Raw genomic sequence first — 22,599 nt, forward strand, 5'->3', positions numbered from 1 at the left:
CAAATAAATTTTAAAAAGATTCTTTCATTCTTCTTCTTACAAATGAGAGCACTGAGGCACAGGGCAGCTAGAAAACAGCCCCAAATCACATTGCTTTTCTTGAGCCTGAGTTGTCCTTGGTATACTTCTCCCACTGTAGAACCAACAGCAACAACAATCACAACAAAATGTACCACATTAGCATGTTGAAAAAAGTAGGAAAAAAGCGCTGAAAGCAAGTAGCACAAAGCATAAACAATGGCTTCCTTTGGGTGCATTACGAGCAGTTTTTTCCTGCTTATTCATTCTTTTTCACCCCTTTCAAAATAAAACTCAACAGTTTTTCTTTTCACCAGTGGAAGATAAAATAACAATATTGCTGGCTTAATCATTTTTCTCTTTTTAAAGTACTTTTCATTAAAAAATTAGTCATTTTATTCGAAAGGCAGGGAAATAGAAACAAATGTCTTACACCTGTAGGATCACTCTCAAGTGCATATAAAGGCCAGTGTTAGGTCAGGAACAGAGCACAAACTGTCTGGGTCTCCAACGTAAGTGGCAAGGATCCAAGGAATTGAGCCAGCAATGCTGCCTCCTAGGTACAATCAGCAAATTACTGGATCTGAAGAAGAACACGGACTTGAACTGGGAACTCCAAAAACAGAGAGTGGGTGTCCCAAGCTGCACCTTAACAAGCTATACCAAAACACTCCCTCTGTCACTACTTCTGAATATGGGAAAATTATGAACACTGTTAAATGACAATTTAGTGACAGTTGTCAAAGTACATCTCAAAAGTCACAGGCATAGGAAGGAATTTGTTCAAACTTTTAACATATGCAGTAGAATGAATCAGCACATACAGTTGAATTTTCTTTACTGCTGAAGTGTTTTGCACCTATCTAAGAGGTACAATATGATGTTCTGATAAATGGATAAACAGTGAAATGATGAATGCATACAGGCAAATGAACATATTCTTCACCTTTCATGTTTATACAACCTTCTATCTTTTTGGTGTGTGTGTGTGTGTGTGTGTGTGTGTTTGTGTGTGTGTGTGTGTGTGTTGGGTAAGAGCACTTCAAATATAGTATTAGCAAATTTTTACCATGTAATATCCTGTACCTTTTTCTTATTCCTATACATTCTTAATTACACTTACATAACTTGTATGAAAGAACCAAGAGGATGGATATTGAAATGCATTGTGAATTATACAAGAAAAAATTACACTGATGGTAAAAATAGTGTTAGAGAAAAATGTATTCCTACCCTCATTAATGCACGGAAAAGCATCTCTTACGGGTCATAAATGTTTACAGTCACAGCCAGTGCCTTCTTCACAAGCATTCATCTTCTGGTTATCAGCATTTCACAATGCCTATCATTCTCAAAATTCTCTTCGCCCTGGGATGCCCCCACTTCTCCAATAATTTACTCTTTATTTACATTGCCTATCTGTCTCCTCTTCCTTTCCTGGGCTGACCTGACCTGAAGGACTTTTCTTTTTCATCCTGTTAAATCCTTTTTTTTTTTTTAACATTAAGAAGTAATCATCAAATCTAAATTAACAAAATCCCGAAATCTCCCAATGAAGCTTCCTAAAGCACAGGTTTGGTCACATTTTTTTTTTTCAATTCCAAAGGTCATCAGAGCTTATTGCCTATTACCTTCCCCCCCAAAAAAATCCCAAAATAAAAACAAACAAAAAACCTCCAAAATATTTGCCAGGTGTTTAAGGCAGCCGTTGATCAGACTTACTTTCTAGCGCTTCCTGGTAGGAAGCTGTAGGCCAGGGCTTGGAAAACTATTGCCCATGGAGCAAATCCGGCCTCCCACAGGTTCTTACAAGTTTTTTAATTACAGTCACATCCACTGTTTGTAAAACTGAGTGCTAATCATGTTACATATTCTGACACATGTCCATCACTTCAGTTTTTAGTTTCGTCACAGTATTAGTGCTATTCCTTCCATTTGGAATGCAGTTTCTTGAATTCCTCCTGCTACCTGTTAAGTGTTCATCCAATCTATGCTTCAAAATCCATCACCTCCATGATTTCTCTTAGCATTCTGTGATACAGGTAGAATACAACCTTGTCCAAATTCTTATCTCAGGTACCCATGACTGGATATGTTACATGGTAAGAGAGAATTGAGGTGGCCAGTAGAATGAGGGTGGTGTCAGCTGACCTTAAAACAGATTATCGATGTTGGCCTCAGTATGATTACAAAGCTCCTTGAAAAAGTCAGTGTTTGAGTGATACGGTATAAAAAAAAAGGATTGACTTGCTGCTATTGCTTTACAAGAAGTAAAGGAAGGCGCCGGAAGAGTGTTTGGGCCCCTGCTGGCCATGTGGGAGACTCAGGAGCTTTAGCACAGTTCTGGTCTCAGCCACTGTGGCCATCTGGGGAATGAATCAACAGATGAAAGACTGTCTCTCACTATGCCTCTCATTCTATGTAACTTTCAAATATATACATACATCTTTTTTTTTTTTTAAGATGGAAAGTCAACAAGTCAAAGAATGTGGTTAGATTCAAGAACGTAGAAAAGGCAACAGAACATATTCTTTTCCAAAGCTTCCAAAAGAGAATGCAGCTTTGATGATCCCTAGATTTAACTCAGGAAGATGTATTTTGAATTTCAGACTTCAAGAATTACTCAGTTTCCTGTAGCCCTTGACCCTTGTGCCCTAATCAACTATGTAAAGATGATCAAAATAAAATAATTTTAAAAAGTACAAAAAATTTTTGCAAGGCAGATTTACAGAGAGAAGGAAACACACACACACACACCCCTTCCATTTGCTGGTTCACTCCTCAAATGACTACAACAGTTAGAGCTGAGCTGATCAAGACCTAGGAGTCAGGAGATTCTTTCAGGTCTCCCACATGGCTGCAAGAACCAAGGACTTGGGCCATGATTCCCTGCCTTCCTAGGCCATAAGCAGGGACTGGATGGCAAGTGGAGCAGCCGGGACACAAATCAGTGCCCTTATGGGATGCTGGTGCTTGAAGGTTGAGGATTACCCTGTTGAGTGACCCTGCTAGCCCAACAACTCTATTATTGTAAGATACTAAATTTCTGGTAATCTTTATCTCAGCAATGGGAAACTAAGACACCATTTAGCCTTAGACTCCATAAATACTATATAAAAACCATCTTGGATCTTACCATGTTGAGTTTTTATCAAAGCCACAAGCAACTTCTTATTCTTTCTATAGCTCCAGGTCAGAGTATATATCTGCTTCATCTTTATGCCCTCATGTTAAAGTGGTTTATATATGTAAAAAAAATCAAGATTAATATTAATAAATGATTTTTGAAAATTTATAATGCATGAGTGCATGAACACTTCACGCACTTCAAGAATTCTTCAGAAAAGAAGAACTAAAATATAAGTTTAGGGACTGGCATTTGGCACAGAAGTTAGGATGTTGCTTGGGATACACACATCCCATTCTGGGTTTCTGTCACAGTTCTGCCTCTAACTCTAGCTTCCTACTAATGTACATTCTGGGAGGTAGCAGATGATGGCTCAGGTAGTTGGTTCCTGCCACTGACACAGGAGATCCGGTTTAAGTTCCCAGCTCGTGGCTTCATACTATTTCAGCCCTGGGTATACTGGACTTTTGGAATGGGAACCAGCAAACAGAAGATCTCTTTTTCTACCCGTCAAATAAATGCAAATAAAAAAAATTTAAAGGGTTGATATTTAGCTCAGCTGTCAAGCTGCTGCTTGGAACACCAACCTTAATACTGGAGAGCCTGGATTCAAGCCCAGCCTCCCCCTCCTGCCAGGCAATAGGTGATAGCTCAGGTGGCTGGGTCCCTTGACTGAGTTACCAGATCTCGGAACAACCCAGACAGTCTCATCCCTGTTGTGGCTGGCATCTGGGCAATGAACTGGTGGAAGTACTTCTCTGTCTCTTTATTTCTCTTCCTCTGCCTCTTAAATACCCATTTTGAAATTTAATAAGTTTGTCTTGGTGCAAAATTTTAAAATCCAAGCATAATTTTTTAATTTTCATTTTCTATGGTCTTTTTGACATACTCACATACACAACAGTCAAATAACAAGAATTCTCCACTCTAACTATCCTGAAAAAGCAGAGCTAATTTTAAAATACATATATTTAAAAATACTTGTAAAATCTTAAATAATTAACTTTGCTAGGTTACATGGCCATTTGAGCATTCATTAATCTATTTTTTAAAATAAATGTTTCAAATCTGCTTGTATTAACTTGATTCATATATAATGACACTATGAGTTTAAATATTTTCATTTTCCTTAGTTTTGATTAAACAATACCATGAATGTGAAATAGTAAAATAATATATGCATGAACATATATATCTTGAAATACATATTTTTGAAACTTTTATACTTATTGATTTTGAAAACAGAGCCAAACTTCAGGGACATGCTGTCATTAGTAATGTCCAACATAGAAATTAGGAATGAATTAATACAAGTATTCTAAATATTTCACAAACTGCCAGTAATGAGGTACAATGTAGCAGGCATTCAATATATCAAACAAATAAGTAACAATAAATTTAATTTCCACTAGGGTCTACAAAGAAGGGGGCTGAAAAATAAAATGAATAAAAGACAAAGGTTTTTAAATTATTGTCAGTTACAAAGGTTGCATTTTTATGTGAAGTGTAATTATAGAATACAGGCATAAAAAATAAATCCATTATGCCACCGTAATTTGAAACAAGACAATTAAGTTTTGGCATTTACTAATGCTGAATGTGTCTCAATACAAAACTGAACACAGCTCTGAGGACTGAGAATAAATTAGGGGAATTATGAAATAATTGGTAATCATATTACATTTTTAAAAACCCTATATTTATAAACAGCAATTCATTCAACTATATTTGCACGGTTCATTCATTGGCTTCTTTGTATATAAATAAATATTCTTGCCTTTATGTTCCTTAAAGCACCACAGTAGGGAAAGGCAAATTTTCTTCTTACTGAATTCATGTTGAGATAATTTCATGAAGAATTCACTCATCAATCATTGTGCATCAGTTATTCGTCAAGCACCAGAACAATTAACGGGAATGTTGTACTGAATGAAGACAACCTCTCACAGTGAGGAAGGACAGCTGTTTGCCTCCAAAAGGTTCCTGACATCATTTCTAGTATAATGGTTGCTGGCTGTTTCTGGAAGTTAATATCTTAATTAAACTTGTAAAGGAGGGTGGATTCCTGTAATTCTTCAATTAGAAAGGAATCAAGGTGTTCAGGAATGTGCTTTTAACTCATGAAGAATCTGAACTACATCTCATGAAGAATCAAACTACAACTTATATCTTCTACTCCAATGGGAGAGAATTTTTATGCCAAGGAAAATTGTATTGTTGCTATCATTACAATTGTTATTTTCCATTATGAACATAAAAGGAAATGTCAGGGCCCAATCTAGGGCCTGTGCTCTGTGGCGAGCAGCTGCCATAAGGGCTGGCTAGATCAGCCCCAGGCCCACGTTCTGCTGTGAGCAGTTACCATATGGGCTGGCTGCCGAGGGGTGCAATGGGCCCAGCCTGTGCTCCACAGTGAGCAGCCACCATGTGGGCTGACTGCCCGTGTGGAGTATGCTGGCCCATGCTCATGGGGGCCTGGGTGTGTGGGCCTGTGGGAGGCCTGTGGGATGGTGCTGGTGGGGGTTTGTGGAAACCCAGGTTTCTGTATCCAGGCAGGGTAATTGAGCCCAGGAATCTTCCTACATGCATGGTTCATGGACTGATCAAGGAGAGGGGTAAGGAGATGTGTGGGAGGGAAGACCATTGAAGCAATATTTTGCAGAGGAAGAATGACGTCTGAGGGACTGGCATCAACAAAGCTACCGTACTTGCAGATATGTGAGCGGGTGAGACCAAGTAGTTCGGAGGGTGGAAGCCTCAAGACTTCTATGGGTCAGACTGATGCTCCAGTGCGTAAGGAGAATCTCATCTGGGCTAGTTAGCATGGATCACAGCTGACCACCATTCACCAAGGGCACACCAAAGCTTCTGCTGGGGGCCTGCCAGATAGGGCTAGATCACAGTACCTGCCAGTGAAGAGTCGGAACAGGGGACATACTGTTAGGCTGGGCCATGATACCAAACAACACATGAGAGAACCAGGTTTGGTGCAGATTCTGTGGGAGATATGTGGGCCCACCCCTATGGAACTGCAATATTCACTGGCTCACTTAAGAGCTGGGGGTAGTGATAAGCTGAGTCAGGCATGACTATGGAACTCTCTGACACTCATGGGTACTGGGGTTGGGAACAAGGTGGACAGGTTCAGGTTGCAGCAGCCACAGGTATATCCAAGAATAGGCTATGGGGTGGGCTGGTTCACAACATTCACCAACTCACAAAGGACGAGACAGACAGGGGTGGGCTATGCTAGGTAAGGGCCTAGTACCTGCCACATGTCAGATCTAGGTCTGAGTGGAACTGTCAGGGGAACTTGGGAAACTCCCCTGGCGGGGCCATAGCTCTCATTGATGAGCATGTGATTCAGGCCTGTATGTTGGTCAGGCCTGGGATCACACAAAGCTTCAATCAATTAATTGATATTTTAGTGGTCTTATCTAATGTTTGATTAGGGGAGAACTGAGATCTTTGGTTAGAAGTAGCCCTTAGCTTTCTAATGGTGTTTCTAAACAGCACTTAACTTCCTTGAAGCTAGCAAGGAGTAACAATTCAGCAAAATGGGTCCAGAAGTCTTATGCCATGTCATTATATACATCCTGTCACCTTTGCTGCATTCTATTGATCATAAGCACATCACAGTTACTGAATATTCCAGGGGAGGGTATTACACAGACATGAATGTCAGGAAGCAGGGCTCGTTACCCTCCCTTTATCCTTTTTATTTTTTTTTTAAAAATTTCCAAACAAAATTACAAAGAGGAAGAAAGTTAAAGGGAGACTCTTCTCATTGCCAGTTCTCTCCCCAAATGACCACAATGACTGGGGAGCCCAGTGCTTCCTCCAGGTCTTTAAGATGGATAGATTAGGCCAAGCAGTTGGGCCATCTTCTGCATCCTTGCCAGATCCATTGGCAGGGATTGGAAGTGAAGCAGCCAAGACATGAGTCGGTGCCCATATGGGATACCAGTGAAGTATTCAAAAGCTTAACTTGCTAACCCATAGTGGTGGCCCAAAAATACCTAATCTTTATTATCACTTCAAGTATAGATAACTCTTCTCACCTCTAATTTTTTTTTAAAGTTTGTTGTTCCCTGATGTAATTCTTCTGACACTATTCATTTTTTAAAAAGATTTACCCATTTTTAATTATGTTCCTATAGCTTTTTTTAGATAGGATTTTTATTTTTAATTGGAAAGGCAAATTTACAGAAAGAAGGAGAAACAGAAAGATCTTCCATCCACTAGTTCACTCTCCAACTGGCTGCAACAGCTAGAGATGAGCTGATCTGAAGCCAGGAGCCAGGAGCTTCTTCTGGTTCAACCCTATGTGGGTACAGAGACCCAAGCCTTGAGCTGTCCTCTACTGCTTTCCCAGGCCACAAGCAGGGAGCCAAAAGGGGAAACAGAGCAAGCGGGACATGAACTTATACCCATATTGGATCCTGGTGGCACATTCACCACAAGGATTTAGCAACCGAACTATCATGCTGGGCCCGGACACTATTAAGGGTGGTTAATTCTAAGATCTTTCCTCATCTGCTTTTTGAATATTTGTTTAATATGTAAGTACATCTGAGAGCTTGGTGAAGCTTTTCTTATTTATTTCTACTTTTATTTCTTACTGAGTTTCTAAGTAATTGTATATAACAGAGTTAATCTTTTAGTGCTGCTTATCCCACAAACAACGTTCCCAACCACAATCTCTATATATATGAACAAACTCATTTCATCCAAGATAGTTTAAAATTAAATCAAACCAAACAGAACTGCTTCTATAGAGTTGATGACATATATCCATCCAGATATGTACATAATTAAATAAGTCCCCTGGCTGCTAACAGATGTCAAGATAGCTGAAGTGTTCAGTACCAGCATGGCTTGGCATGCTTTAGTTAATGATCTATTTTGAGAAAGCATCTTCTATATTCTTTTTATGCTGGGGCTGGTTAACGGCCAGTACTGAGATTTTTTTTCCCCTTCATTTTTCATCTGTAATGCTCATTATAGTGCATGACTCTCACTCAGATGTATGATTTTGTACAGAAAATTTTGCTTATGGTCTTACTCCCCCTTCTGTAGCTCTGTTGTTTTGAAAAATGAGTGGCCTTCCGTGTAAGTATTTTAGTCAGAAAGTCTTAGCAGATGGTGTGTAGTGTACATGTAGGGTCTAGATGTGTGACAGAGAAAAGTTAATTCTGTTCTTCTTCCAACTTTTACCAACATCATGACTGAGCCTCGGCTGCTTGCTCGATACGAAACAGACATCCTCAGCATTGGCAGAGCCAGTCTCTCCTTTGAATGCCTGAAGCAGAAGTACTCAACAAATATTTATGAAAAGAACTGACTATTTGACATCTGTTTATATGCACAACACAGTATTTCTTTTTGTTAAATTAATGCATATTATGTTCTGCAAAAATCGTGAATTGAGTAAAACTGTGTACAGTATACTAAAGTGCAGTTTTCTTCAAGAATTTGCTTGACAGAATGACAATCAATGTTAATATTGACAGTCTGGTGAGTAAGAACAGTGCCTCAGTGTTTTAAGTTAATTCCTGAGTATAGGATATGTGACAGTATAGATTAAGTATATGGCTTAAATATCAACACAGTCATTAACTCAATATTGGTTACAATTACAAAATGTGGAGACATCATGAACTCTTACTAGGAGTTGTTTTGGGTGTTGCCCAAATGGTGTCAACACAAACTTAAGGTCTTTGTCCTCAAGAAGCTTATTATTTAGTAAAGGTAGATAATAAACAACTAAACAAACAAACAAACAAACAAAAATACAGTGAAGTGCTGCAAACAGAACTGAGGCATGAAACAGAGATCTTGAGGAGAAGGTAAACATCAGATAAAGGACTTTCTAAAAATTGACATTTAGGTTGAAGAATGTGTGGTGCAATAGTGGACGTCTCAACGTAAACTGTCACCTTTGTTTTTCTTGGAAGAAATATTCCAGTCTCAGGGCCTTTCTACTTGCTGTTCTCACTATCTGGAACATTGTTCCTTTAGTGGAAAGGCTTACTTCCACCTCATAAGTATGAAAAGCTTTTGAAAACCTGGTTTATATGTTTGAGGAAAACTGGTAGCCACTTGGGTCCTATCTCTGAGCAATTTTAGTATTTCATTCACATGTGTGCAGCAAGGCCTCTCTCTCCATACACAATACAGTATGAAATATTGTGGGAGTGGAGGGTTGAAGCTGTTAGTTATACATAAACTTCTTTATTATTTTAACCTTAATATACAGGAAATACTTTTGAGTTGAAAGTGACTTTCCCAAGTAAATTTTCCTGGTATTTTGAGAGTGAAGTGTTATTTTCTAAGTATTCTCACATGTTCTGAGAAGCAGTTTAATATGATAGATCATATTAGTAGACATTCATATTAACAGAAAGTTCATATTAGTAGGAATATTTCATTGCCTTCTACAGTTTCCAACTTTCAAAAAGAAAACAAAAAACAAAACAAAAAGAGAGGGAAAGGGAAAAGCTAGTGTAAAATAATCCTTGTCTCCCCCCCCACAATGACAATGAATGATGGGTGTTACAATGATGGGAGATGATAATGATGATAAATATTGAGTACCAGCAGGTGTGAGCCATGCTCTTCTTAATTAGCTAGCAACTTTAGTTACATTATCATTGATCTTCACACAACAGCACTATTAGTTGGTGATAGCCCCATCTTCATAGACAAAAAAAAAAAAAAAAGCCTGTAGACCGACAAAGGGATGTGAGACCTGGCCAGCCTTTAGACCCACAAAGGGACAAACATATTATGTAGTAGTAAGGCTGGAATATGAATCCTGAAGCATATGATTTCATTATGCTACTTCTGCTTCTCTTAGAGTGAAAATGATTTTATTTATTTTTTTTGGCAGGAGGAGATACAGGTATCATTTAGGGTACAATTACTTTTTATGTAAAACCAAAGGCAAGTCAAAAATATTATTTATCCTGTAATGCTTAGAGATAATGTCATCTTTTTCCATTAAAAAAAATAAAAGCAAAAATGAGGCTGAATAATTCAGTTTTGCTTGTAAAGAATTTTGTCCAAGCAGTATATTTTCTTATTTTCAATATCCTGTTCTAATCTGACTTAATTTCCCATTACCAATTAGGAATTAACATAAAACAACAAGAAACACTAATAACATTGTATGGATCCATGAAGGAATTTCTTGAATTAAATTTTTAGAAATACTAAAGTTTCAGTTCTTCATTCTATATCCTTAGTTTTAAGATCTTTACCTAGGCACATTTATTACTCCATCTGTGTATACTATGATGTAAGCAGTCCAAAACGAAACTTTTAATTCTCAAGTTGAGGTTTCCATGATGTTTACCAATTCTTTTAATTGGTTTTGTAGTGCAGTTAAGTAAAAAAAAAAAAAAAGAAAAAAAAAAAAAAAAAGGCTGCCTTCTGTGACCTCAGCATCCTAACCGGTCATGTGTGTCCTGGCTATTTTACTTCTGATTCAGGTTCCAGCTTTTGGTAAAGAAAAAAGCAGTGGTGTAGAGTTTGTGCCTCTAAAACTGTAAGACTGACAAGATCTTAAGATCTTCTTTTATATCTATAGTATTATTTTAAAGATATTAATTGAACTGCAATGTTAATACTCTGTTGTTGAAGGCAGGGACTGTATTTCTGGAACTAAACTGAAGCCTTTTGTGATGGTGCAGAGGGTTAAGCAGTCACTTGTATCCCATATTGGTGTGCTAGTTTGAGTTCCACCTGCTCTGCTTCCCATCCAGCTCCCTCTTACTGTGCCTGGAAAATCAGATCATGGCTCAAGCTGTGCCCTTGTTACCCATATGGCAAACTTGATTGAGTTCCCTGGTTTCTGGCCTGGAAAGAGACCTAGAACTTAAAGCCTTTTGGAGGAGTGAACTAGCAGATGGAAGATTCTTCTGTCTGTTAGTGTGCCTTTCAAATAAATATATTACCTTAAAAAAAAAAGTTATGCTAGCAGTTACTATTCACATTTCAACACTGTCACGTTTTCTAGGTTGTTAAAATTTGTCCTTAGGTGAACTCTAGAGAACACATATTGTATTAAGCTAAGGCAATGCAATCAGTTTGGATGGAGACATTTTTAGACCTTTTGGGAAAACAGTCCTTACTGTCACCATTTACATTTTGCTTGTCCAGTTATATGCTGAAATACTAGTTATATTTTATGCATTCCATGTGTGGTCAGCTTAACTAAGATAACAAAGTTTCATTTTTTTGGAGAGTGATAATGTACTATACTTTATCATCAATGCCTTCTGCAATGTTAGAAGCAGTCTTTGCATTTATTCAGCCCCTGTGTTGTGAAACAATTTCATACGATAGTCTGCTCACAATGTTGGTTAGTGCTAGAGTATACAGACATTTCCTTAATTAAATCCTAGATACTGAATTTCCTGCAATTCCCCTGACTACTATTTTCCTGTCTTCAGGGAGAAATTAAGCCTTGCTTGTCTAGGCGTGCCTTCATGCCTTAAGGCCACAGGTAATGTGTGAGAAACACTTTCCTGGAAAATATCTTCAATGAAAGTCGATTACATGTGCTGGCTTTGGGATTGATTCACACTTAGCTATTTGTTTGTGAATATTAAACACTGGAAACATGGTAGTTCTTGATTTTTAAGAATGAAAAAACTACAGGTTTGTTTCCTTTGAACAAGCACTAGTGAATTGTTGCTACAGATTGTACAATATTAAATAACTGTGTCAGTTCAATTTTTTCAGGAATTTATTTAATTTCAGGAATTTATTTAATGAAAAAGAAAATATGTGGAAATTAAGACATGCAGCACCAAGGAACATGAAGCAATAGGGAAGCATAGGGAAGACACAAGATGACCAAGTAACTGCTCTGTGCTGCTGGAGTTCAGATGACTTACCGATCCAGTACACACATGAGTATCACTTTCAAGTACTAATATGAATTTCATGTTTCCAAAAAGTTAGGCATACTGACATGCTATTAATCTTTCCCTTTTCAAAATAAATATGTGTATTTTGCCACTCCAAACCTAGCCCAAATTACCATCGTTTCCTGCCTCAAGCCCTGTAATAGCTCTGGTTACTATTAAAATCCATTTTAAACAACTGCATGGATGATAGTTTAAAATGTGGATGATTTCCTCGGATACTTATAAAATCCATATTACTCAATATGGTGTTTGAAGTCCAAGTGATCTCACTATTTCCTATAATTCTACCCTTATCTGTGCTATTCTCCTGCTTGCTCATATCTGTAAGATACAGGCTTTGTTCTATACTTCTCTAACATATTAAGTTTGCTCTTACTTCTTGTCTTCTGTACTGGACCCTCAAAGCTCTTCCCATAAGTATATTTCCTGGGCTCCAATATGGCTTCTCCAGAGAAGATTTTTTTACCCATCACCCTAATGTAGCATGCCCACTTACTCACCTCACCCTGCCAGATTTTCTGTATAATGCTCACTGTGAAGTTGTGCGATTTATTTACTTATTTACTTACTTGCCAATAGCAGCTGTCATAAGGCCTTATGTGTACACTATTATCCAGGTGTGTCTAGGTCAGGGTCAGGGTCAGGGTCTGGGTCAGTGTCATTGCAGATAATAAACAACTCGTGAGGGAATGAAGTAATGAATCTAAATGACTGCCTTAAGTGATGCACTTTCTCATCATATTTTTTTAAAGAAAATAAACTGTACCAAGAATGAATATAGCCATTTTCCTAAACTAAGAGTAATTTTCCCATTTAAAACAAAATCAAATCACCGAACATTCAGTCTGATACACAGCCTTAGAGCAGTGACCTACTTTCAATTTGCAGCAACACAAGAGCATCTGTGAGGTTACCATTTCCTTGATTAGGGGGATAGATATCTGCTTTGAGTAATCATGTCAGAAGAGAATAGGTCTGTGCTGCAAAAATAGGTGAAATTGCCCCACCAAATAACAAAGAACCACATAGTAAGCCACTCCCTGATGTTTAGCAAGCATATCTTTCCAAATTCCAGAAGAAAGGTAAATAAATAGCATGATTACTTTGTGGAAGCAAATATTGTAGTGCTATTCTAAATAGTTTAGCTGAATTTTTTAATATTTATTTTTATTGGAAAGGCAGATTTACAGAAAGAGATACAGAGAAAAAGATCTTCTCTGTCTACTGGTTCAGTCTCCAAGTGCCCACAATGATTCGAGCTGAGACAGGAGACAGGATCCAAAGACAGGAGCCCGGGGCTTCTTCAGGGTCTCCCAAGTGAGTACAGAGTCCCAAGGCCTTGGGCCGTCCTATACTGCTTTCTCAGGCTACAAACCAGGAGCTGGATCAGAAGTGGAGGCAACTGAAACAGCAAATGGCGCCCAAAAGGGATCCTAGTGCACCCAAGCTGAGGATTTAGCCACTGAGCCATTGTGCTGGGCTCTTCAGCTGACTTTTTTTTTTTAAAGTCACATATTTCCTTTGATAAATTCATACTAGTTAATAAAAATAGGCTCTGGGGGAAATGAGAAAAGCAGTGATAATTTGAGGTCTAGAATAAATGGAATGAGAATATTAAATCTGAGGTTTGGTTCTAGGGGAAGGAAAGAGTCTTAAAGAGAAATCACTAAGGCCTTTAAATGTTGTAGCACCTTTTGTCTTAGGCTTAAATAATTTACAATTAGTTTCAGAATGTAAACACAAAAGGCAGTTATCACTGGAATTGCACTTTTAAGTTAAAATATTGTTAATTTCAGATAGAGACACCTGAATCAACCCAAGAATTTTGTATAAACAGGTATATTAAAGCAGATATTCACAGCCTGACAGGGGAAAAGGGTATTTTTCTTCTTAAGCATTTGAATAGAAATAATTATTGTATCAATTTGTAATAGTTGAATATCCATATTCCAATATTTAAGAAATGCTATAGCGTCTAGCATGATGGCTCAGTGGCTAAATTCCCACCTTGTATGCATCAGGATCCCATATGAGCACCAGTTTGTATTCTGGCTGCCTCACTTCCCATCCAGCTCCCTGCTTGTGGCCTGGAAAAGCAATAGAGGACTTGAGACCCTGCGCCCAAAAGGGAGACTTGGAAGAAGCTCCTGGCTTCAGATTGGCTCAGCTCCAGCTGTTTACAGCTACTTGGGGAGTGAACCAGTGGATGGAAGATTTTTCTATCTCTCCTTTTCATCACAAATCTAATCTGCCTTTTGAATAAAAATAAGTAAATATTTACCAAAAACTAGCATTTAAAAAGGAAAAAAGAAATGCTGTAATAAATAAGTACATATTTATATCTATCTCATTTTTTGACAAGAACACCAATAAGTAGGATTGAGTTAAAATATATGATCATTAAAACCACTTTTTCAACTTGAAAAAAAATCCTTCAAATGGACATTTCAAAGCTTTTGATAGATTTTATAAAACTAATTGCCAAGTATGCTGTATCAGATTTTATCCCCTTCTGTAGTGGATAAGAATCCTCTTTCAACTTTAATTGTAGCAGCCCCAGATGGTTCCTAAATTAGATGATTTAAAAATATACATATATATATCAATAATTTAAGGAAGAAAAGCATATATCTTCTACACAAAGATTCCTGCCCCTTCCTTTATTCAGATACTATTTAGATCCTTGTGGATATAGATACTCTAGATCCAACTGCTCATCTGTCTCTGTATCTCTTGTCATAACAGTTCTCTTCATCCTATCTTTTAAGACACACACACAAACATACACACATACACACACACACAGAAGCTAAGTTTTGAAATGTCCTTTCTAAGTACAGGAGCGAATGCAATATTTTATTCCATCTTTATTCTACAGTCCATTCTAAATCTTGACAGATGTATTTTCTGCGTCACTGCTTATCATAGTCATACATTTGTATGTATACCTATCTGTCTGACTTTAAGCACTTCAATGACTGCACATTTATATGCTGTATATTTTACTTCTAGCAGTTTGAATTTATAAACACTCAAGACTTGTTTGAGATCTTTGAAAGGATATGTGGATTCTCTGGCTGCCTTAACATTCAACGAAGCTGCTTTTGGAGTTACTGTCTCAAACCTCAGCCTGGCCAACATGGCCTTGAGACTATAAGGGGAGACACAACAGTCTGAATGCAGCAATGAGAGCTAAACCCAGAGGCTGCTGTGCGGAGTGATTTGGCATTTGGTGCAAACTGCTTTGCCGTCTCCTTTTATGTTACAGAATCCTTTGTGTCCTACTGTGTGTCAGATCCTTTCTAAAGGACCAGGCTGCAAATGGCCTTGTGCTTGACAGAATCAGTGGGAACACTGAGGATTTCAACAAATGCCACTGACTCACAAGATAAAAAGGAGTGCAAAAGAGTCCATCTACCTTTGACTTGATCCATTACCTCTTCCAACTATAACACACCATGGGGACCCTCCTTCCACAAGTCCCATCAGTTATTCCTGTGAGTGAGTGTTACTGTTGTGAAAAAGAAAAGAGTGGCAAGTGGCTGTCTTTGCTTTTGAAAAGTTTTTTCCATTACATTCTATTTGTCATTTCCATGGAAACCTTGAAGAAAGGTAGACAGAAGCCAGTGCTTATGGTGCCAATTTACAAAGATGTCAAATAAGATCTCTTTTTATTAAAAGTCTCCTCTGGGATATCTGGCAAGATTTTGTTTCATTATATATTTAAAGTAAAATTGTAGTTTTCCACATGATTGAAGAATTATTTTATCATTCCACATGTCAATCAAATATTATGGTTCTAAACAAGTAGTTCTTTCCAATGAACATTACACTAAGGCAGTAAAATGCCACAGACCAAGTCAATATGGATGGAGAGCAACACCAGCATATTCAGTGACTGAAAACACATCATCTTTTAATGCCTCATTAGAAGGAATGAAACAACTTAAGGCTAAGATACTGATTCAACCAATTAGTCACAGCTTCCTGTGACGGTAGTATTCTAACTCAAAACCAATGATAACATTAAATGTTACATATTGAAGAAGAATCTAATTTTAAAAAGCATTCTAGCTGTACTAATTACTAGTATTTTGTAAGTGTTCAGGTTGAAAGAAGTAGAGGCAATAATAATTTAATACCTGCCATGGTGAGAAAATAAATTTAAATTATCTGCTTTAAATAATAAAAACATGGCTCCACCAATAGCCTCAGTCACAACATTTCTATACAGAACATGTTAAACCACTATGAGTTCTGCTAGGTACTTCAGAGGAATTTCATTTAATGTCCCAATCCTGTTGCCTAGAAATTATGTTCTAAGCTATTTTATAAGAGGAAATAGACTCTGAGATTAAACAGTCCAAGGAGGTTGTTTGGGTCACCTCTAGGAAACTTTAGGGATTTTGCAGAATGCTGTTTATACAGATCCAAACTGTTGGTGAGGACAGATGTCCCCTGGTTCACACAGTCCTCTGTTAGCAGTATTCTGATGGCCATGTCTGCAACCTTTCAGGAAGCATTCACATTTTCTGTGATTCCAAAGAAGGTGTTCATACTCTAACCAAGGATGTAAAAATGTATACAAGTGCATATCGCTGGCAAGAGAGTTTTACATCAGGTTTCTACAGCCTTCACTATCATAGTATCTTCTAGATACTCCATGGAGCCTGATTCTAAGTTAAAAGAACCAGAAAAATCTTTTCTTTCATATTTCTGAGACAATTCTACAGTACAACATTCTAGGGTACACACACTAAGAACAAAGTGGAGGCAACTGCCCATGCTTCTGTTACTTGGTATAATCAGACTCCCATAGCAAAGAAATCGGGTGAAGGTTGCTGATGCCTTGCCTACCTCAAGGTAGAAATCTGCTGTTTCTCAATACTTACACAGAAAAACTGCTTAAAGAACAAAAAACAACTGAACTGAGTTTATCAAAGTCATCAAAAATTATCAAAGGATAAAATGTTAAGTCATATAAAGTTATCAAAGAGTTCTGACTAAATACATCAACATGAGCAATTACATTTCTAAATGAAAGGATTATATAGAAACAATTCACTGTTTTTACACAGAAAACCATGTATATTCTTCCAATGAACAAAAAAGTACAGATGGAATTTTTCACCATTGTTCCAAAGAAGCTCTGCTGAATTTCAAGTATTTTCTTTGAATAATTATGTTTGACAGGTATAAAGGTTAATGCTAGTAAGGTAATTACAATTACTGATGGCAATGTCCACTGGGCTATGTCTATGCAGGTGTTTCCCTCCATGGTTCTACTCCAGCATAAAAATTCCTGGCATAGAAAATTCCAGGTTTAAACATAACACATTAGTAATGATTATTTCCATTCCTTCCCCAAACCATGGAATTTATTCATGTCATGATTTTTTTAGGATTTTTGATATAAAATTCAATTTTAAAAACATATTTATTTAGAAAAAATACATTTCTTTAGGGCCCAGCACAATAGACTAGTGGGAAAATTGCATGCTATTTTAATCAATAATATGGGCCCAGTGTGATGCACTGGCCTAGTGGCTAAGTCCTTGCTTTGTAACTGCCAGGATCCCACATGGGCACTGGTTCATGTCCTGGCTGTTCCACTTTCCATCCAGCTTCCTGCTGGTGGCCTGGGAAATCAGCAGATGATGGCCCAAAGCCTTGGGATCCTGTACCCTTGTGGGAGACCCAGAGAGGCTCCTGACTCCTGGCTTGGATGGACTCAGTTTCGGCCATTGTGGCCACTAGGGGAGTAACCAGTGGATGAAAGATCTTTCTGTCTCTCCTTCTCTCTAAGTTTGTCTTTCCAATTAAAAAAAAAAAAAAACCTCTTTTTAAAACATCAATAATATAATGTACCTATATCAATCTATGCTCATAGATGTCACATTTGTGTCAACTGCATGTGTAGGTACAAGTACTGGATGGCTATATCTCATAATATAGTTATAACAAAGCATTCACCTATTTAAATATGAACTAGTTTATTTTAAATCACTACTTTTATAGCACTTTTAAGCTATGTCTTTGAGTTTTATAAATTATGAGTATAGTTAGGTAAATTGTAATTTTTATTGCAGAAAATAAATGTTAAGAAATAACTAAAACAAGAGTTGTAGTTAATGAAGACTCAAAAGCACTTCTGATATAGGAAGAAAAAAATATGAAAGTTTCCAATCATCTAGTTTCCCCTCTGGTCTCTATCTGCTGATATGTCAGGTGCCAGTTAGGGCATCGCTCTGTTTCTTTTTCTAGTCCAGTGCTGACTCCAGGGGTATTTAAGCGACAGATCATGCAGTTCCTTTACAGGGTGTTTGCTTGGCCCCAGCTTAAGGAGCAAATGCCTGAGCCAGCAGCTTTAAAGGTAGGGAACTGGTTCAGCTATTCCATAGTCCTCTGATTAATTACCCTGCTGACTGCCTCCAGGACTGTTTCTCGTCTTCCTATGAACCTAGGTTTCCTTCACTATGGCTCTACTTAACTGTTTCAGCAGTCTTGTCTTTTTGATCTCTATTGTATTTGAGTCTTCTGCTCATCTGGGTTGTAGCTTCAATCTTATTCCATCTGCTGTACATTATCAAAAAATTCTTCAATTTTAATCCACTCTTCCAGATTTTTAGTGTTGCTATTGGCTCATTTTTATACTTAAAATTTACCCACTTGAAACAGACTTTGGATGGAAGAAGCAGTAAAGACATGTGTCAATTAGCAGGAGGCCATTTTGCACACTTTAAAGCAAACATTTTTACCCTACAGTTGGTACATTAAAATATTTATTGATTAGCTACCAATTTTAGTGTAGACAAACAAACATATTTAACAGTATTATACTGTCAGGCTTGAAAGTTTCCTATTGTTACAGGAGTTATCCAAAAAACAAATAAGAAAAAGAATGAAAGAACTTACAATCCATATCAAGTATGGCACGGACGGATTTGACCAGTTCCTTACACTCCAGCAGCAGGGTTGCTGGGATGTTTCGCGCGGTCCTTCCTCCCAGTGGTGTCAGGGAAGTCTGAGAAGCAAAAGCAGCTCTTCTTTCACTGTGAGGAGAAAAAAAAACAGTTGAATTTCTTGTACAAGAGATACCATTCATGTTGGTTAAATCCGAATTTGTATTACTCACACAGTTGTATAAAATATTCCTATTTCCAGCAACATTATATTCCAACAGCCATGTATTAAGTAATTCACATAAATATTTATCTGTTTTCAATTCTTAATTATATAATTAACGGGTATATTTAAAAAGCTAATTTGGTGTTTTGCAAGAACAAATGAACAGAAAGATGGTCTAGTTTTTAAATCAGCTACTGGGCTTATTTTCTGAGTGCCCGTGTTTTGCTAACATGATCTAGCCCTTCATTTGGTTTTATATTAATTTAAATTTAGCATATGAACAGAAATTTACTCAACATTTACTATTACCTCTAGTAATGCTATGTACGTTCTCTCTGTGTGCTCCTGAAATTACCTCTTCAATAGTTCCACTTATTACTCCTAAATCAGAAATAACTCCGTGCATTTGTATCACTTCTTAGAAACGTGAGTTACCAGAAAGAAATGTATTCTGAAATAATTAAAAATGTGATACATGCTTTTCCTCAAAAAAATCAGAACTTTCACATGAAAAGGGGCAATTTAAATCTGAGGTTAAGCCTTCCTTATTTTAAAAAATCTATCTTCTTGGGCTCGACATGGTAGCCTAGTGGCTAAAGTCCTCCCTTGCACATGCCAGCATCCCATATGAGTGCTGGGAAGCACAAGGAAGCAAGGTAGTGTGACACCTCTAAAATAACACAAAAAATTCTCCAGAAATAGAACCTGATCTGAAGGAAATCTAAAAAAATGGCAGAAATACAATTAAAAATAATGGATTTTACCTAAGAAACCAAGATGCAATGCAAGAAAATATGAATAAACTGTTGATAGAAATAAAGGAAATAAGAACATGAATAAAACATTCAGTGAAGAGACAAAATTACTAAAAAAAAAGAAAAAAACAAACTAAAATTTTGGTAATAAAAATGTCAATGAAATAAAAAAACACACAATTGAGCATTGCAACAGAACACGGGAAAACATTTCTGACAAGATTTGATAAAAATAAAGAGAAAAGAATTAGAAGAGTAGAGAAAGCTTGTATGAAATATGAGATATTATTAGGCAACTAAGTATTTTGAATAAATTTTTAGGGATTATAGAAGAGAAGAAAATAAAAACAGTACTGAGAATCTATTAAAATAATAGCTGAAAATATCCCAGTAACCAAGTCACCCATCAAGGAAAATTCCCACACTTGAAGGCTTCCCTGCCTAATCCTACAAATTCTTCAGAGCATATACTAACAGCAAATACTTTTCAACAACCCCAAAATACTGAACATGAATCTCAGGCAAATTCTTTTTATGATGCTGGAATCACTTTGATACCAAAACCAATAAATATATAACACAAAAAAGGAGCTACAAACCTATATTCTTGATGAACACAGATAAAAAAAAATCTCAACAAAATATAATCTAGATCTAAAACTGCATCAAAAGATCATATATCATGATCAAGTGGTATTTATGTGACACACACAAGACTAGGTCAACACTTGCAAATCAATAAAAGTCATAAATGTCCAGAAATTTCATTTACACAAAAAGGACCCAAAATAATGTGCTCCTGTATCTTTTTTCTAATATGTTACAAAATGACACCTGATGGCATCTTTAAATGATCAGAGTTATTTATTATTTTAATCATAATCACCAGGTGGAAAATTTAATCAGTGGCCATACATTGTGAAATGTGGAAATACTCTTACCTTAAATTTGATAAAGAAATAGAATTATCAGAAAACACTTCTTGAATAGCCTAGCAACAAACAAGAGAGTGAAGGAAATATGTAAGTTAAACAATTTTTAAAAGTGTAATCAATGAATTATACAAACTCCCCTTCCCTATGATTAAACGGATGTTTCTAATGTATGGAAAAAAAATAAATTATGTTCATATACAACTCTACTTAGAAACATAACAGCTATAAAATTTCTTTTTAAGGTCAATATTTATCAAACTATGTTTGTACAGCAAATGTGAGTTTTAGGTAAAGTTCACTAGAACATGGAATACAGCTAGGCTCTATGGTACAGGGGCATGCCTTCATTTCACACTGGAGTGCCAGTTCCTGTGCACCCTGCTTCTGCTCTGACTTCCTACCAACGCATCCTGGGAGGCAGCAGATGATGGTTCAAGTAGTGAGCTCCCTGCCACCCACATGGAAGACCTGAGTGGAGTTGGCTGGTTCAGCCTTGGCAGTTGCACCCATGTGTGCAGTGAACCAGCAGGTTGAAATTTCTCTTCTTTCCTTCTATCTCTTAATCTCCCTTTCCTTTTTCCTACCTCTCTCTGTTGGTCTGCCTTTTAAGAAGATAACAACAAATAACTATTACAAAATAGAGTTTATCTTTGTGATTATGTTAGTCCATTTCTATTATTTCTCTTAACAATATGCATAATATTAGTTTTTTTTCACTCTCTAGGTAATTCTAAATCTGACTCTAAGTCAGTAACACTGCTTTCAGCCTGGAAGATGTTTTACTAACCACCTAAGACCATGACATTTATCGATAGATCAGTTGCTTACACATTTCTTAAAAAAGTTATAATGCAATATAATGTCAAGATCTATAGCAGGTGGTTTCTTCAACTGCTTTGATATCAAAATCTTAAATTGTCTATGCATCTTTCATTTAATGGTATAGCAATTGCATATAACATGTATATAGCCGCTCATGTAATTAAGCACTTCTAATTATAACACATAATGATAATGTTATACAAAAGCCTGTTCTACCACTTTAAGAAAAGATAAGAATCAAGTCTTGCATGTTTAGCACATACACAATCATTGTAAGCCTAACTATGCAATACAGAAAGCGAGTGGGAGACAGACACTGCTCACACAGTGATCACTGAGAGGAGATGGAGGATCTACGAAACGACAGGACACAGCAGTGTGTGCCTAACATTGCTTCATTTTTGCAGACAGAGCACAGTGTTTTCTTGCCACATGCCAAATTCAAATTTTGGTTTTTGGAACCTCCTGGACATACTGCTCTGCTGAATATTTCTGATGTACTTCTGGTTGAATCTATGTGTATGTGAAATCTATGGATATGGAAGTCTGACTATAACAGAAAAACTCACCTCCATAAAATGAAGAAGTTTTTCAGTGGATGCCTCATAAGCTTTTCGAGCCATTTCTGATTTCCGCAGCTGGCAATCAAGTACTGTGATCCTCTTTCTTAAATCCTGAACACTGTCCTGGATAGAGATATCAAAAGACGAATCAACATATCTTTTCAACTTTTAATTACTGTTTCCTATTTCCAGGTTTTAAGAACCAAAACTTAGAAGAAAAAAAATGTTTACAAAGATATGTAGTGCTTTTATTTTGGTTTTGCTAAGTAATCAAAAGGAAATTTTTTTTTAATAATACTCTCCTGAATAATTCCT

At 36.9% G+C, this 22,599-nt stretch overlaps 1 protein-coding gene across 1 annotated transcript in view; it reads right to left on the reverse strand.

The window, feature by feature from the left end:
- The window catches only part of STXBP4 (syntaxin binding protein 4), a 132,927-nt gene that overhangs the window by 40,212 nt on the left and 70,116 nt on the right, over positions 1 to 22,599 (reverse strand). The window contains exons 15-17 of the mRNA XM_041000289.1: positions 22,291 to 22,407; positions 20,906 to 20,955; positions 18,997 to 19,133 (exon numbers count right to left, since the gene is read on the reverse strand). Coding sequence (XP_040856223.1) covers positions 18,997 to 19,133; positions 20,906 to 20,955; positions 22,291 to 22,407 — 304 coding nt within the window. The remainder of the gene's footprint in view (positions 1 to 18,996; positions 19,134 to 20,905; positions 20,956 to 22,290; positions 22,408 to 22,599) is intronic.

This window comes from Ochotona curzoniae, unplaced genomic scaffold (assembly GCF_017591425.1).
Source record: "Ochotona curzoniae isolate NIBS_2020 unplaced genomic scaffold, NIBS_Ocur_1.0 scaffold_2453, whole genome shotgun sequence".
Lineage (NCBI taxonomy): Eukaryota > Metazoa > Chordata > Mammalia > Lagomorpha > Ochotonidae > Ochotona > Ochotona curzoniae.